At 30.2% G+C, this 17,799-nt stretch overlaps 2 protein-coding genes across 6 annotated transcripts; one reads left to right on the top strand and one right to left on the bottom strand.

The window, feature by feature from the left end:
* Positions 1-1,121: 1,121 nt before the first annotated feature.
* On the top strand, positions 1,122-12,104 carry mTTF (mitochondrial transcription termination factor). Of its 5 annotated transcripts, none has more exons than XR_010843790.1 (7): positions 1,122-1,702; positions 1,787-1,905; positions 2,559-2,655; positions 5,794-5,947; positions 6,030-6,279; positions 7,352-7,497; positions 7,655-7,787. XR_010843790.1 is itself a non-coding variant. In XM_067048763.1 (7 exons), exons 1-6 carry the CDS (start codon positions 1,516-1,518, stop codon positions 7,769-7,771), a joined length of 924 nt encoding a protein of 307 aa, XP_066904864.1. In that variant the 5' UTR covers positions 1,122-1,515; the 3' UTR covers positions 7,772-7,787; positions 7,929-12,104. The 5 variants fall into 5 exon arrangements, 2 of the variants coding, with proteins under 2 accessions (XP_066904864.1, XP_014286776.1); XR_010843791.1 differs by having other exon boundaries at positions 7,352-7,468; positions 7,655-7,768; XM_067048763.1 differs by lacking the exon at positions 7,352-7,497 and adding an exon at positions 7,929-12,104.
* A 1,603-nt stretch (positions 12,105-13,707) lies between these two features.
* l(2)k14505 (ATP synthase mitochondrial F1 complex assembly factor 2 homolog l(2)k14505) lies at positions 13,708-16,258 on the bottom strand. Its single transcript, XM_014431286.3, has 6 exons — positions 16,032-16,258; positions 15,746-15,939; positions 15,556-15,666; positions 14,719-14,896; positions 14,528-14,643; positions 13,708-13,974 (listed from the first exon to the last, which is right to left on the bottom strand). Exons 1-6 carry the CDS (start codon positions 16,129-16,131, stop codon positions 13,831-13,833), a joined length of 843 nt encoding a protein of 280 aa, XP_014286772.1. The 5' UTR covers positions 16,132-16,258; the 3' UTR covers positions 13,708-13,830.
* Between the last annotated feature and the right edge of the window lie 1,541 nt (positions 16,259-17,799).

The raw sequence follows: 17,799 nt of genomic DNA, 5'->3' as shown, positions 1-17,799 counted from the left end.
TTAAGGGATATTGTGCTGATATTTCACTCTGCCTCCTCTGGGAGTTGGACGGGTCTATCCTTGACTCTTCAGAGCGTAACCGAGGATGAATACCTCGCTGCTACCTCTATCTTTTCCTAAGGATTAATAGCGTATACATACACCCTCTCAATTGTAAGCGAATAGTAACCTTCCTGCAAGGACCTAAAGCGAATACTTTCAGGACTTGCCTATACTACCGTAGACAAATACCTTACGTAGTGTAGTAACCATCCTACAAGGATTTAAGGCGAATACCCTTAAAACTCGTCAAACGCCCATTGTCTGTAATTTTACCCTGGACTAAATAGATACTTCTACAAGTTAATCGAACTTTGTGCTCTGTTTTTTGTTGATATAATTTTTTTTTTAATTAATGAAATCTCGCAGTCACTTTTTTATGAACATATTATAAACATTCTTATTTTTAATTTAAATGATAAACCGTTGTGTAATTATTTACAGCGTTTTTTATTGATCTATATAAAATTGCTTACGATCGCAATACTTAATGTGTCTCGTGTATCGACACTTTAATTAAAGAATCGCATGGAAAAGAGTATTGGTAATTTGTTTGGTAGTAACGCAACGTCTCGGTTGATACCTACCAATTCATAAGTGTGGACAGTAAAAATCGATTGTGTAGTTCGCTCAAACCATCGCCCATTCAAGGAGCAGATTATCTGACACCCCTAAATATTATCCTCTTTTTGGCTTCGCTGTAGCTGAGTAAAAAGTAGAGCTCCTTTATGTGACTAAAATGTGAAAACTAAGAATAAAAAAACGATGGGGGAGAGGGGGTTGGTGATTAATGTTATATTAAAGTATTAATTAATATTCATTTTTTTTAATAAGCACATTCACCATGATATTAGAAACAATTATTTATTTATTTGTATCAAACTTTATATTTTAATGTTTTCCATAAAAGAAATTCATATTTCATTAGCTGTTCTGAGAAAACAATAATAGACAAATTTGCCAAGCTAATGAAAAGTTGATTTGTTAATTATATTCAATCTCTAATTTTTTATAACAGTAAATATATCTTTGGATTCTTACAATTTTCAATCAATTTTTTTATTTTCTATTATTCGAATAGAAGAGACAGAAGCACGAATTTCTCGAGAATGGCTTTATGGAATTTCATTGTCTATGAATCAAATTATTAGAAATAGCATTTACTACAACCCATTTTCAGATTATATTAGTGATTAAATGAACTACTTAACAAATAATTACATTAATGTGGAAAATCCCTATTTACATTAACGTAAACGTGGTTCTTAGGGCTTTTTTTCTTTTTAGGGCTTTTAGGGCTTTTTTTAGGCCTTTTTTTTCTTCATTTTTGTTTTGAGGGAGAGGAGTTTATGCACCTCTCCTCTCCCGATGACAATGTAAATAGAACCTTATAGCTACCTCCTTACTATCAGTTTTAGGCTATGTTCATTTGGGAAAATTAATTATTATTTCTTAGTTTATTTAATTGTTTCTATCATGTCTCTGTTTTCTTCACATTTCAAATTGATATCTAATGACTTGTTTCATGTTTTTAAAACTTTGCCATCTTTTAAATCTTATGTAAATCTTCTTGGTAAAAGTTCCAGAGTAAAAAAGAATACACCTTTGTACACTAACACTGGAAACGTTCATTATTTATATTGCAAGGAATCCAAAAATAAAGGTAAACATATAAAGAAAGGTGTCTTTGTTTGAGAAAAAAATAATTCTTGGTTTTTGAAGGGTTAACATAATAATGTTTCAAAAGGCCTCACTGAAAATTTCACTAATGGCAAGAAACAACAATTGGAAGAAAATAGAAATGGCTCAGAAAATGTTTTAAAAAAGTTCCAAGAACAAGTAAAATCTCTTAGTTGCATGATGAAGGTAAGTGAGTATAGTGATTTGACGTATTGTTTGTTTTTAAAAATTATTAGAATACACCATTAAAAAAATTAAAATTAATGTGAGTATTATAAATTTGTATTGTTTACAGAGAATGAGAACATTTATTTCCTTTTTTCTAGTATTATTATCTGATCTTATTTCATACAGATTTTATATCTTTAAAAGTGGAACATTAAATTATAATGGAAAATAGCCATGTAGTTATAAGAAATATACTATTATAAGATAATTAACAATATTTTCTAAGAAATATACTTTTATAAGATAATTAACAATATTTTCAAAGAAATATACTTCTATAAGATAATTAACAATATTTTCATGGCACACTGTACCCTATAGCTCTAACGTTCACTTCTAGTAAAAATAGAGAATAATACTGCATAAGCTGTGTGTCCAATATACAGTGTCGTACTGAAAACTGTTCTTTACAGATCCACATACATGGAGGCTATCCCTGCCATAACTGTGTGGTATTGGTCTCATTCCTAATGTAGATGAATCACTTTTTTATCAAATAGGAGCCAAATGATTCGATATCAAAAGATATTAATGTTATTAGAAAAGAGACTTTTGTTAACTTCTTTTGGGTTAATGATTTTTTAATTTATGTGTAATATTTATATTTGCAGTGTAATGAAACAACAGCATCAGCTTTATTATTGAAATTTCCATTCTTGGAAACTGCTAATATGGATATAATCAATTCAAAAGTAATTACGTTGTTAGGTAAGAAAATAGTTTCTAAGAACTAAATATTTTCATAATATTTATTCATAATTGTTCATCCATTTTATTCATAATTATTTTCTTGTATATACTTGCTACTTAGGTTGTTAGAATTTTTTTATACAAGGTGTTCAGACTTGATTAACATTCAGTTATTTTGCTAGAGTTATGAAAATTTATAAATGTAACTTGGTAGGCCTTAGTTGTGGTGAATGAAATTCCTTTTGATAGTTAAGTCATCTTTGTAACCTCTTCCAGTTTTCCAACACACTTAACTCTGGAAAGTGCTATTTTTATTGTACAATTCTCAAAGAGAAAGTAATTCATAAGTAATTTAATATCAGTGATTTTTCTGCTCTGATTCATCCTAAATGTACTTCCATAAACCCCTAACAAATTTTCAAGGTTTTTTACTATTTGTGCAGGCGATTCTGAATTTCAAACATAAAGAAAAAAATCTTTTGTGAATTCAATTTCCCATAAGGATCTTACACCATAATTTGAATATTATCGGCTGGTAAATGATACTCAAATACCTGTTATGATGCAAATTCTTACGATGACTGAAACTCAATTATGTTAATAAATTCTTACGAGGAATTGAATTCCCAAATGGTTTGATCCTTTACATTTGTTTAATATCCCACTTAGTCTGATATCCCTTGTTTCATGTAGAATATACGGATATACCAGAGATGCAATCAATGAGATCTATAAAAGCATGGTTCAGAAGTATCATACAAGATGGAGGAATGGCCAGGAGGAATATAGGAATAGAAGAATGTACGATATAAACAAGAGGGAAAGGGAAATGAAATTGTTAAAGGAAATCGAAGGACAGGAAATGAAACCAGGGATTTCTATAAGCCAACAAATGAGAGCGGAAAATACTTCAGGCTAAGGGTTAGTCCATGGGGAAAAAAAGATGATTTATTGATCACAGAGGAGAAAATTCTGACTCGATGGTCTTGCCACTTTAATGCTCTTTTAAATTAAGACTTGAACATGATTTGGACAATCTAGACCTACCAACATGTGAGGATGCCATTGATACCATTTACAGCTAATAATAATAAAGCTCGACATTAATGGGATTCCAACTGAGCTCATTAAGCATGGTGGTGAGGAGCTCTCATCATCCTTACCACCTGGGTTGAAGAGATGCTCAGGCATCTCTTCTGATCACTGGAAGAAAGACATCATTTACCCACTGCTGCTCTAATTATGGTTGGATCTCTCTTTTTAAATGTGCCTACAAAGTTCTTTTGAGCATCATTTCTTCAAGCTTCTCCAAATAGCTAATAGAAATTGGTAAATATCAGGCAGGTTTTAGACAAAGAAAATCCACACCAGTTAAATGTTCTTCAGACACCATTTTCAACAGGATGTTACAAATACTTGGTTTTTATATGATCTGGACCTTGTGCAATCCTCTGAGAATTAATTTTAAAAGTTATAAATTTCAAGTCTTCACTTAACTGTTGAAAAAGAGTTTGTTAGTAATTTATATTATACTATATCTTTTTGGGGAAAAATTACTCTTTTATTACTTATTTAATTTATTTTAATACGTGAACGTTTTGAGTAGTTTGCCTACTCTCCTGTTCTTTGTTCTTAAAATTATATGATGCAAATAAGTCAACCTAGATTAAAACAGGCTTTCATATTCAAAATATTTAATATAATTTAAAATGTTTCTTGTTTTCTCACTAATTATGAGTGTTTATTTCTTATTTGTCATGTCTGTCTCAAGATTAACATCTGTTTTTATTATGTCCATCCTCTCCTAATGGATTATTTCAGAGTGCTGATATAAAATTTTCAAAACACCAGAAAAAAAGGCTTGTGTTCATCAAGACTTAACACATAGTATTATGTCTTTCAATACTTTTTGTTGTAATAATCATTCATTGTCATATCAATCATTATATTTATTTTTATGGTTTGGTATTATTAAATATTTTTTGTTTTATATCTATATTTTAATCCTGATTGTCTTCAAATATGTTTGTTGATGTAATAAAAAAGAAAAAGAAAAAAATAGCTTTTTATATTGTTGTTATTATATTATGATAATGCACCTTGTGAAAAACAAAGCCATAAATGCAAATTTATGGATTTGGTCAGGAGGCACATTCAAAGTTTTTGAAATATGCAAAATATTATCATTTAAGTTTTTAATTCAAAAACCATCTCTTTTTAAAGCTTTGCTCTAAATTTGGACCAAATTGAACTAACCATTTTCAAGATAATGGTGCACCAAGGAAAATATGTTTGTACATGTGTACGCAAAAGCACTTAAAAAAATTGACCTGGGACTATCTAGTTAGCAACCTGTAGAACTGCTGAAAATATCATCAACCAATTGTACCAAATTTGTTCTATCTTCATATCTAAAAGAAAAATATGGGGAAAACTTCATGATTCTGCGGACAAAACGTTTATTCATTCTCAGTATGAATACAAAACATCATCATCAACAACTAGTGAGAAATAAAAATAAAGTCTTCAAGAACTAGAAATTGTTCAGGCAAAGATTTTAGAACAATTACATGAACATGTATATAACTCTAAATAGAGACCTATAAATGGTATTCATCTTAATTAACAGTATGATTTTCACTAAAGAAGTTTAATATGATGCATATATTTATTATCATCTTCAAAATACCGATTGGTATGCTATTATGCTGTAATCAGTAACACAACAGAGCTTAGTGGCGTATCTAGTATTTTTTTTTTAATTCTTATTCATTTTTGCTATGATTAAACATATAAATATTTAATTGAATAAAGGGATTATTTATACATTTCTGGTAGGAGTGGTACAAGTATATTATGGTAATACTTTCTTTTTTCTTTTTGAAATATACATTTGGTTTTCAGTAAGAAGAACAATTATTCCTCAAAATGAGGAAAATTTGAGGATTTATAGAACAGTGATTTTTTCATAATTTTTGTGCATTATATCATTATCCCTTTGGAGATCTTAGAGCCTCTAAGATGAGTAGTGATCATTTTCATTCATAATTACCAATTTTCTGTGATATGAATGCCAAAATTTTCCAATCATCTTAAAATAAGCATATTATTCATTTATATATACATAAATATACTGTCATTTAATATATATGTTAGAATCTGGAATAGATAAGGAAGAATTAATGAATGATATGTGGATACTTAAATATTCCTTAACAAAATTGAAAGAACGGATCCAACTTGTTCAACAAATGAATTGTTATCCAATAAAGCCATGGCACCTTCGCTGCAGTGAAGCAGTTTTCCAAAGGTAATTAATCATTTGTTTGAGATAAAATCTTATATTTTTTATTATTTATCCATAAATATATCAAGTCTTTTTTATTTTTTAGGCTATCCCAAAATAAGGAGAATAATAGATTAGCTTTGAGCCCATTCCAAAGTGTTAAGGATTACATTTGTAAAAGACTTCATTTGAATGAATCTCAAGTTCATTCGTTTGCCAAAAGGCACCCTCCTGTAATGAGAGTAAAAGTAGCCAAATTAAAAGAAGTTATAGATTTCCTTTATTCTGAAGGATTTACTTCTCAGCAAATTTTTAATACTCCACGAATCCTCTGTCATAGTTTAAAAACAATTCAGGTAACAAAACCTAAGGCTAATTTTAAATTTTAAAAATAAAGTCTCCTATTTTTTTAGCAATACAAAATTCTGTGTTTTCTATAAATGTAGATCATTTTGAAGGTTGAAGATTTGTTTATTTTTCTAAATTATTTCCTCTTCAAATGATGTATTTTTGAAGATGAGCTGGCAGTTTTGTATGCCCATGCCATTCCAGTTCCCCACTATGTCCTCTAATCTGGAAGATGATTCACCTCTGACAAGGTTACCTTTGACCTTTGACAAATGACTTATCTCCATAAAAATACCCTTTTCAGTTGGTTAATTAGACCGATGGTTAATTAGTCTTGTGAAATCATCAAAATTGTCAGGGTTCAGCTTGTATTCAAGGCAGGTTATTGTCAGTTATAAATAGCTGATGGAAAAAAAAATTACTATTTAATAATAATAATTAGTATTAATATTCCATCTTGAAATTAAAGATTAAATATCAATGCTTCTATTTCGAACTTCATATTACTTGATCATCTAAAATTATTCAAAAAGTACTAGTACTCAAAGCTAATATTAACTATTAAACTTCTGTGATGTTTCGAAATATATTTTAAATTTTTATTTAAGAATTTACATTAAATATGAGGTTTATCACTTTTTCAAGGACATGATAGCAAAAGAGTGCACTACTTATTCTCAATAATTAACCAAGAAAAAAAATATATTTATAATATTAAAATAACCCTTCTCCCCAATCCAACAAATATGTTTCAAGATACATAAAATCCAAAAATTGAATCAAAAGAATCTATTTTCCACAGCTTTTCTCCCACACTACTGGGCCAATTTTTTTAAAATTTGGCATCCATTTAAGTTATTGATCATCCAGCTAAGATCTTTAAACTTGAACCATTCACATTTTCATTTCGAAATGGTAGCAAACTAGAGGTTTCATATATGGCCATTTATGAAAATAAATGAAAAATACACGATGATTTGTAATTTCTATACCTAAAAATAAAAATAAAAGATTCTAAAAAGGCCAAAAATATTAAATATTTTCACTTGAACCCATTTTGTTGCTCTTTTTTTTTGTCAGCAGGTCTTCACTACCTTCCCCCTCCTCCTCTCTCCCTGATGCCTGTGTACTAAATCAAGCACCCTGTTATTTGATGATATGTGAGAAACTAGCTTATGACTTTATGACCAGCTAAAGGTCTATCCGAACATTCTAGTGATATTTTAGTTCAGTGAAATTAATATTTGTTGACAATTTAATTATCTATAGTATTAAAATTCATAAACAAAAATAAAAGTATATTATAATGAATCAATGAAGTATAATATTGTTAAATCTTACTTTCATGTAACATTTGTATTACTTAATTTTTTTTTTTTTTAGGAAAGACTTAATATCTTAAAAATCAATAATTATAGACCTTACACATTGTTTATTCTTTGTAAGAGTAAAAGTAAATTTGATGAATTTTTAAGAAATATGAAACCTTCAGAGAACTGATTATATTTATATCTTGGTATGTCTTTACTCATATTTTAAATTTTAGTTCTACCTAGAAAGTGATTGAAAAATTTTGTTGCATATTTGGATAACTTTTTTTGTAATTTGATTATATTTTTTTTTTAATTTTAGTTTTATTTGTATTTTTAATTCTCAGCAGGTGAAATACTTTTAGTACTTTTGGACAAACCTTTCCTCACCCTTTCTCCCTCCCCCTAGATCCAAACCAATTTCATTGGAGGATATAAGTTTTGGAAGCAAACCATAAGTGATATTGGAAGGAATCTAGATTTGATGATTTAGATAGTAATAAGTGAGGTTGAGTACAGGATAAAGTCATAAAAGTCATACTACCCCTTTTACTTGGTACGCTTACACCGTACGAGGATACAAGATTGTATAGTGACATAAAGAAGAAATATCAAGGAACAATTTATCAATTGTTTTAATTTTATCAGACAGGCCGCTTTATATAATCAACACTGAAGTATAGGAGTAGATAAAGAAAAATATAGATTGTTGGATTGTTATGGACATCTCATAATTTGTGCTCAAAATAAATATCTTTAAGATATTAAGAATTAAAATCATGATTATTTTTTTCTTTGTCTATTACTGATTAAAAAATATTAAGATCTTTTTTAAGGAAAAAAAAGCTAGGAATGAATTTATGTTTCCAATATGGTAAATCGATTGGAGCGGAAAAAAATAGTCTGAAGTTAAAAAAAATTTCATTTTAAACTAGCTAGTATTTTTTATGCTTATAATCCATCACATTACCTCTAAAGGAAATTAAAAATAAAACAATTTCTAGTTAGTTTTAGACAAACTACAAAACACTCATATAGTTTAATATACCTCTTGCTACAATAGAAAATAATGTTTTTCTCTCTTCTATATTACACTGACTACCATTGATTTTATCACCAGTAGAGCAACTAATAAAGCCATCATCAACTTAATTTATTACTGACGTATAATCTTATTAAAAAAGTTCATAATAAGTAGAATTATATTTAGATATGTGCTTTAAATGGGATTAAATACCTGATAAGCATCCTCTAACCCTAATGGATGATACCAGTATCAATGAAATTTACTAAACTTTTAATTGTATTATAAAGGAAATTCCCACATAAATTTTAGCACATAATATTTGAAAAACTTATGAACAATATTTTAATTATAAATTTTGCAACAGAATTAAAAAATATGTATCACACCTCTAAGCTAATCCTGGCTTAGTCAATGTTTACTGGTATATCTAACGAGAACTGGATTTTGGGTGAAGGCAGCTACTCTACTATCTTTGAATGCGTTAATTTATTTAATGATGCAGTGATTATAAATAATAAGAATATTTATAAATACATAATGAAGCTAGTGAGTGATATCAATTGTTCGGGAAAATTTAACATCTGCAAAACATTATACTATATGGAGCATGGGCCACTCCTTACAATGAATACTCTGAGAGAGAAAAATATCTATCTCAAAACTATATTGTAATTCTTTGTGATTATTTATTATTGCCATATATTTAAAAAAAAAAAATCCTACAATCTTATTTTTTATCTGTGACTCTCCTGTAAAAATCCTTTCCTCTTCCCAGCACCCCGTTCCCTTCCTCTCATCTCACGATCTGATCCAAATATCGTACGACCTACCAGTCAAATGCTTAACTCCTAAAATCTTATCATACCATAATCTGGACCTGCTTTCCTATGAATCTCTTCAACCTGACCTTGATTTCGTCCAGTGGGACATTATATACCCTACGGTATCCACCCTCACTTCACATTTGCAATCTTATTAGACACCCATGCTCCTCTCAAAACCAGAACCTTACGCCGTCCAACTTCACCTTGGCTTACTTCGGAAATAAATGCATTGATAAAACAAAGAGAAGCAGCTAGACGCAAATTTCGTCAGACCCACCTGTCTGCAGATTATATACATTTTAAACTACTCCGTAATGCAACCCAATTAGCAGTTTGACGTGGTAAATCCCTTCACATTCATCACACACTCTCAAATGCTCCTGATCCCAAATCCAAGTGGAAAATACTCCAAAATGTATCCCTACCAGAATCCAATAACCTCAGCTCTCTTTCAATAACACCCCACGATCTAAACAACCATTTCTCATGCCATGCTACTGACCCATCAATGTTTCTGACATTCTAAACAACACCTTCAATCCAGAAAAATTATTTTTTTCCCAAATATCTTACGAAGAACTACTATCTACCATCCTAAGATCCCATACCAATGATCATGGACAGGACAACATTTCTGTTAACTTGATTAAATCCTGTCTCCCAGTCCTTATTCCTGTCCTCTTATCATATAAATAATTTTTCCTTGCAAAATGCCACATTCCCTTCTTTTTTTGGAAAACCGCTTTAGTTCGACCATTAAATAAAATCCCAAATCCTTCCTCATCTAATGACTTCCGCACTATTTCTCTCCTCTCCAACCTTTCAAAACTGCTAGACTGCCTTGTTCAAAACCAACTCTCAAACTTTCTAGAAGAACGTTCCCTCATCAATCCCCTCCAATCTGGCTGTCGACCTGGTTATTCAACACAATCCGCTCTCCTTAAAATAACCCATGACCTCCAAACTGCCTTGGAACACCAAAACCTATCCTCATCCTCCTAGATTTCTCCAAAGCATTTGATACGGTTGACCACAACATCCTTCTTACCAAACTACGAAATCTTCCTCTATCCAACAGTGCTTTGTGCTGGTTTCAATCCTTCCTATCCGATCGTTCCCAGTACGTAGTGGTCCCTGATAAACCTCCATCAATGGAATCGCTATCCTCTACCCTTTTTGCTACATCTACATCAATGACCTTACCATCATTATCCAACATTCTCAATACCACATGTACGCAGATGATTTCCAAATTTACCTTTCCTTCCCACCTTCTGACCTATTAGTTGCTACGGAGAAGATTCAAGAAGACTCGAATAGAATTAGTCAGTGGGCACAAGAAAACAAGCTTAAGTTGAATGCAGAGAAGACTAAGGCAATCATAAAAGGATCCAATCACCTCCTGAAAACTATTCCTCTTATTCCAAAACAACAATCCAATACAATTCCTTCCATACGTTAAAAATTTTGGTGTCACTATAGACCAAACTCTCTCCTAGAAAAACCACGTCTCCGATATTTCCCATAGTACCTTTTCCACCCTGAAGCGTTTAAATTATCTTCGTCACCTACTTCCTTTTGAAACCCGCAGGCTCCTGGTTACTTCCTTAATATTCTCCCACTTTGACTATTGCTGTGTGGTTTATGGGGGTGTCTCTGGGGATTGCGAAGCAAAATTAAAACGGTTAAATAACTGCTTTGTATGATTCATCTTTGGGGTCCTCAGAGACACCTCTGTCACCTGATTTTATGAAGAGTTGAAGTGGCTTTACCCTTCCTTCCTTTCTCTATCAAGTTTTCCAATTCCGCCATCCATTGTACATCTCAGATATCCTTCAATTTAAGTCCTCACTGCATTCCCGCAATACCCGCTCACGCCCTTCAGACTTATATGTAACTGCTTATCGAACCGTAGCCTTTGATAGATCTTTCCTCATCTCTTCCCAATGGAATTCTATTCCCTCTTTTATCCGTAGTACTAATACCCTTCCCATCTTCAAATCCCGTACCTTTGACTACCTTCTGTCCCCCCAATTCCAGAAGAATAACAATAGAAAATCTCAAAAAGCTTTATATACTCTCTGTATTTTATGTCTTAGATTTTCGTTTATAATTGTAAATATGTATACTAGCAGAAATTATATCTTTTCATTTATTAATTTTTAGTTTAATTGTATTTAATTTTTTATTATTATATACTATCAGAAGTCATCTTATGTTTTATGATATGACAAGTGGTTTTATTTTATTTGTTTTGTCATTATTTTATACATTCTGTTAATTATTTGTATATTTTTAAATTCATTGTATTATTTTATTTTATAAGATCTTGTAATTTCATCTCTATTTTGTAATTTACTCTAAGGCTCCAATTTACACCTGTAAATTATTCTAAAGGGATCAATCCCAGAATAAATAAAGATTATTATTATTATTATTACCATTTTAATTTTGTTGCTTTAAAACACTTTGTTAACATTATTCTAAAGTATGCTCTTTTCAACATTATTTTTGTGATCTTGTGTTTTGTGCCTGAAATATTTATATGTATTCTATTTTAAACCAAGTTGTTTTTTCAGGTCAAGTGGAATCAATTATTGAATAACCAACCATCTTATTCAAACTGTAAATATCTATTTTCAAAATAAATATACTTTTTCTATTTGTGATCATTTGTAGTTCCTCTTTAGATAAAATAAATAAAAGGTCTGAATAAAGAAATTAACTGTTTAGTGAATGAAAATGTTCTGGGAAAATTCAAATTATTGCTATGGATAAAGGTGCTGAGTGATATATTATTAATATAATAATCCTCCTTTCTTTCACATAAATTGAGCTCAGAACTGAATTGTGAATTGTGCCAAGTGATGATGCACTTGTACCTTTTAATGGATAAAGACGATTTGAACCGTTTTCTGTGGGGTCGAAAAATGTTACATATCACCTTCATTCTCTCGACCCTTCAAATAGTATGTATTAATTTGCTGATTTCCAATTACTAGCTACTTTGCAAGTTTTCTGAATGGCTGCAGTTAAATCCTTATTTTTTATATTTGATTTGGTAAAGGTGAATTCAGTTTTCTCAGATCTCAAAATATGTTACCTATCACCCTTATCTTGACTCTTCAAATAGTATGCATTAATTGCTCAATGATTACCAATTATTAGCCACTCATTTTTAACATACCAATTTTTATGTCTCTGACTGTCAGTGCACAGGTGATTGTGTCTACATTGTTGTTTTCAATGTATAGTCTTAAGATAGTGATTATTTATTTAAGGTTAATAAAAAAAAATGACTTTTTTTATTTTAATGGTAACTAAATGATTTTAGAATCTTAAGCTTACGCATGGGTGAACATTTAGTCACTAATGATTATTTAGTACATGGTTAACTTGCAACAAGTGAACCTAGAGTCAATTTTCTTTATTTGTAATTATAATTCCTCCTGTTAAATTATTTTTATTTTATCCATAATTACGAAAATTTTGTGAGAAACAAATTTAAAAAATAGTATCACGGGACATACATACAGGTTTTATTATTGAACACCTAAAAACACTATCTTTGTATGAGAGCAAGGTGAAGGAATATTCATAATTTTGTTTTTTAAATGCAACTCTGGTTTGAAATAAAAAAATTAACCATCAATAAGTTGGTTCATTTAATGCTGGGTGAACCCAAAATCATTTTTTCTTTAGTTTGTTTTTATTATTATATATATTTTTTCTTTGGTTTGTTTTTATTATTATATTTTATGAAACTTCTAAGTTATTAATGATAGATTAGAAAACTGAATAGTGTTGAAACTTTTTATGGAAAAATTAAGAAACTATCAGTGCTATATTGTTCTATATGGTGACACCTTATAATAATAATATTGTAGCTTTAAAGATGTTTCGCAAACTGTGGTAAAAAAACGGAACATAGTCAAACTAAGATCACAATTTCGTACTTTTGAAAAAGTTCACTAATTATCGTCATTTAAGAAAGGTTTTTTTTCTTTTAAGATGTAATTATCTCATTAAACCTTTTTCAAGAAAATATAGTTAAGGATATAAGGTTTTACTCTTGCCTGTGTTGAAACATTTGTGGGGTCAGTCTGGTTTTCAACCGAAGATATTTAAGTAATTTGAATCCTATAGGTTTGAATATTTTTTTTTTATATTTATTAATTGTGATAGAATAATTATAAAATTTAGTTTCGATGGCGTTCACCAACATATAAAAGTCTTGTGAAACCTGAAATTATGAAAAGGATCTAACAACTGTAATATTTTGTAGACTATACACATATATTTTTAACACTTAACAATAAATAATCCTCAACATTGTACAGTATAGAATTAAAACAAACTTTATCAATGCAATTTAAGGAATAGTTTTTCATGTAGAACTTAACGATGAACAGAAACCAACTTAGACTTTACTTCTTCTGACATGGAATTCAAGTGAATGAAAAGCACAGCAGCAGAAACTCTTGCTTGGAGATCGTATTGACTGACATCATGTGCCCATTCAACTCTTCCCCAGCAACCAGTCTAAAAAAAATTGTAGGGGATAAAAAAATGTATGAATTAAAAATATATCAATAATTGTCATCATACTAACAATACTCACAAAATATATTTAGAAGCTTTTAAGGACAGAATCATAAAAAAAAAAAAAAAAAAAAAAAAAAAAAAAAAAAAAAAAAAAAAAAAAAAAAAAAAAAAAAAAAAAGAACAGAGCTAAAAGGTTAAAGTTAATTATATTAAAAAAAAAATTAATATGGTCCTTTGATAATGCTCCTTACTGTGGCAAGAAACATAGAGAAGAAAGATATTAGCCTTTAGCTCTCAGATGCATCCATGAAGGAAAGAATGCTCAGTAAAAGCTATAAGGAATTAACTATAGTGCTTTAGAGTTTCAATTTGTAACAGCTCTAACAAACAAAAACATAAGTACTATACAACAATACTAAATTAATTGGAAATATAACTAATCTAAATTAAAACATTAGCACAATTTTTCAATAAAGTTTAATGTCAAGAAATCCAAAAGTTTTTAGCAAACTACAATTGCTTTGTTATGAAAATGTATTAAACTGAGTACCTGATACTCTTCTTCCAATCTCGACAATAAAACAACTTGGTCAACAGACAGTCTTCGGTCTACACAGCATAATGTAAGAATTACTGACTTTAAAGCTTCAACAGCAAACATAAAACCTGAAAAGAAAGATGCTTAATAAAATATATTTTGATTAAAGATTCATAACAAAATGCTTACTTCAGAAAACAAACCATGTAAGGGTTCTAAATTATATGATAAAAAATGTCGTTCAATTATTTCCCTTGTATTTTGGGATATTTCCGGACCAATCATATCGCGGGTTGGTGAAATTTCAACCCCATACCTATTACAAAACCACTTGATAACAGGCTGCCATTCCTTTTGTTGTACATCAAATACTTCATCATTCTAAAAACAATAAATAAATAGTAATAATTAGATTCATTAATTTAAAATAAGAAAACTAACTGAAAGACAGTATATAATGCACAGTTGTAAAACAAAATAAACAATTTAATTCAATAAGTTTAAGATATTCATTTTTGTATGAAGTTATAAATCAGAAATGTATTCAGGAGATAATACTTCTCCAATATACTACCCTTATTGTATTGAGTCATTCAACAGTAGAATTTATACCATTTATGAGAAAATGCAGTAACATCAAAGTTCAAGGTTTGAACAAAATTTATCGCAGGAAATACATTTTTTTATAAACTTAAATGGTATAAGTATATTATGATCACATTATTTTTAAAAAAAATGTACTTCAATAATGTACGTACAATACATTAGCATAAAATTCCTTACATCACAATAAATAAAAAGTGATTTTGCCACTATCACTCTCACTTGCTCAAATGTGATTGGGTCCTGATTATTCCATGATTATAGTACAATTGACCAACTAACGTCAATGATAAGATTTAACAGAATTCTCCTTGTTATTTCAATATTATTAATACCATCATCAAATTCCAAACCAACCATGAAAGCTTCTTTTCCAAGTAAATTTAAAGTTAGATAGACAAAGAAAAAAAGAGGGCAACATAAAGTTAGTAACTTACATGAGATTGAAACAGAAGAGTATCCGTTTCCAAATAACTGAGGATATTAGAAACTATGTCCTCTTTTGTCAAGTTGTTAACATTATCAATAGCTGTGTTACATAAGGCAGTCTGAATTATGAAACAAAGAAAATTTATCACAATTGGTTTCCTAATATGTCACACTAAAAAAGTCAGTATAGATGCCTACTAAATGCATAGAACTTCTGTCTATCTCACCAAACTGTGAGTCCCATTCCGTTGCTATGCACAATGCTAAAATTTCATTTTCCACTTTGAAATCCTTCCCTTTAGGAGTCTTTAATTTCCTGTGGTCTAAAGTTACTTCATAATGCCCATCAGAATATAAAATTCCAGTGTTCTTATAGAACCTTTTTGGTAGAGCTGAAAAAGGAACAAACAAAAACAAAAAAGCTTAAATCACAAACCGAACACAGATATTAAGAAATATTAGTAGTAATTAAGATCAAATATACCAGCATAGCTCCTTCTAATTTTGGGAATAACATTATTATATTTAAATAAGTTCAATAAAATACTATCAGACTTGAGAAAAAGCCTGTTGAGATGTAACATTATGAAATATAATTATATAAACACAACTGGAGGCCAAAACTCAATTAAAATTAACTGGAACCAATCATTCATACATTAACAATAATTTAAATTGTGATAAAAAGCAATCCTAGTGTAGATCACGAACGATTGAGAAATGAAGAGGTAAAAAAAATGGTTGAGAGATTTGTTTTTTGTTCTTGACAACAGCTCTGACCATCTCCGTCAAATTAACACACGGTCAAATATATATATATTTATATCCTAATAATGGAAGAATTATCTCCTGCACTATTCAATATCTCTATATACTCTCATATTGGAAGAAGATAGTTAACCGTATGAAGTAGATAGGAGGAAGATAGTCCGGATGGCGGTTAATAAAGGTATCAAGATAGTAAAAGAAAACCATTTATTTTTAACTAATGTTTTAGACTCATATAATAACCATACTACAACTTTACCTTCTTTACACATTACTTCTCAACCTACCACTACAGTAATATCGTACAGATCTCTCCCTTACATCTCTACCTCTCCGACAATATACAAAAACCACTACGATTTACCATCCCCAACTTACGTTTACGTCTAAAGTCTTACAATAAACTTTCCCACCTTTCTAGCAACTTAAAAGACCACAGAAGCCTTCCATATCGCTCCAATATTGTTTACCATATCCTCTGTTCTACCCCTAATTGCAACTCAGCTTATATCGACGAAACCAATAACTACCTGAAAACCCGAATATCACAACATAAATCTTCCATAAATTCCCATGAACAGAGAGCCTTAAGGTCTCCAAGCACGCGTTGACTTTAGGTCAGACTTTTGACTTTGACAGAACAACCATTCTCGCTACCGTTCCCAACCACAAAAAACGGCTAATAACTGAGGCCCTCTATATAAATCTTGAAGAAAAACCTGTCAACCACAAAACTGACAAAGATAATATCTCCCTCACTTATAGATACATCTTACGCCTCATCAAACCCACTCAGACTACAGACTTCAAGACTATTTTACTCCCACCCTCCCTAGTCTCGCTCCATTTCTGAAATATTGTAGAGCAAAAAAGTTTTTAAATTTTTCCATTCCCATTATTATTTTTTTAAATTGTATTTATTTTTTTATCTTCTCCATATAACATTTACAAATATCCTCCTACTCTTCTTTCCTAGGAGATGATGGTTGGGGGTGCGGTCAAATGAAACACAAATAAGTTGGTGTAGCTTATTTAATTGTGTCAACGTTTTGGCTAGAGTTTCTAGCCTTCATTCTGAGAGAGGCTAGAGTTTCTAGCCCTGGCTGTTAGCATGGAAACCAAACGTCAAATCGTTTTTGAAAAAAAACGTTTGCTTGGAAACCAAACGTCAAATAGTATTTGACGTTTGGTTTCCAAGCTAACAGCCCTGATGAAGGCTAGAAACTCTAGCCGAAACGTTGGCACAATTAAATAAGCTACACCAACTTATTTGTGTTTCATTTGACCGCACTCCCAACCATCATCTCCTAGTACGTCATCCACGGTCAACTATCTCTCATAATTACTTTTCTTTCCTATTTTACACACTTATTTAATAACTCTACACATAGTTTTAATCAATTTATTTATATGAACCCTTTTATCTCTTTCTATACTGCATTTAATCTTTATATAATATTTCATACAACTTACGAGCACTTGAA

Source organism: Halyomorpha halys, unplaced genomic scaffold (assembly GCF_000696795.3).
Source record: "Halyomorpha halys isolate HHAL.00 unplaced genomic scaffold, Hhal_1.1 Scaffold961.1, whole genome shotgun sequence".
Lineage (NCBI taxonomy): Eukaryota > Metazoa > Arthropoda > Insecta > Hemiptera > Pentatomidae > Halyomorpha > Halyomorpha halys.
This window is presented reverse-complemented; position numbering and strand designations above follow the sequence as displayed.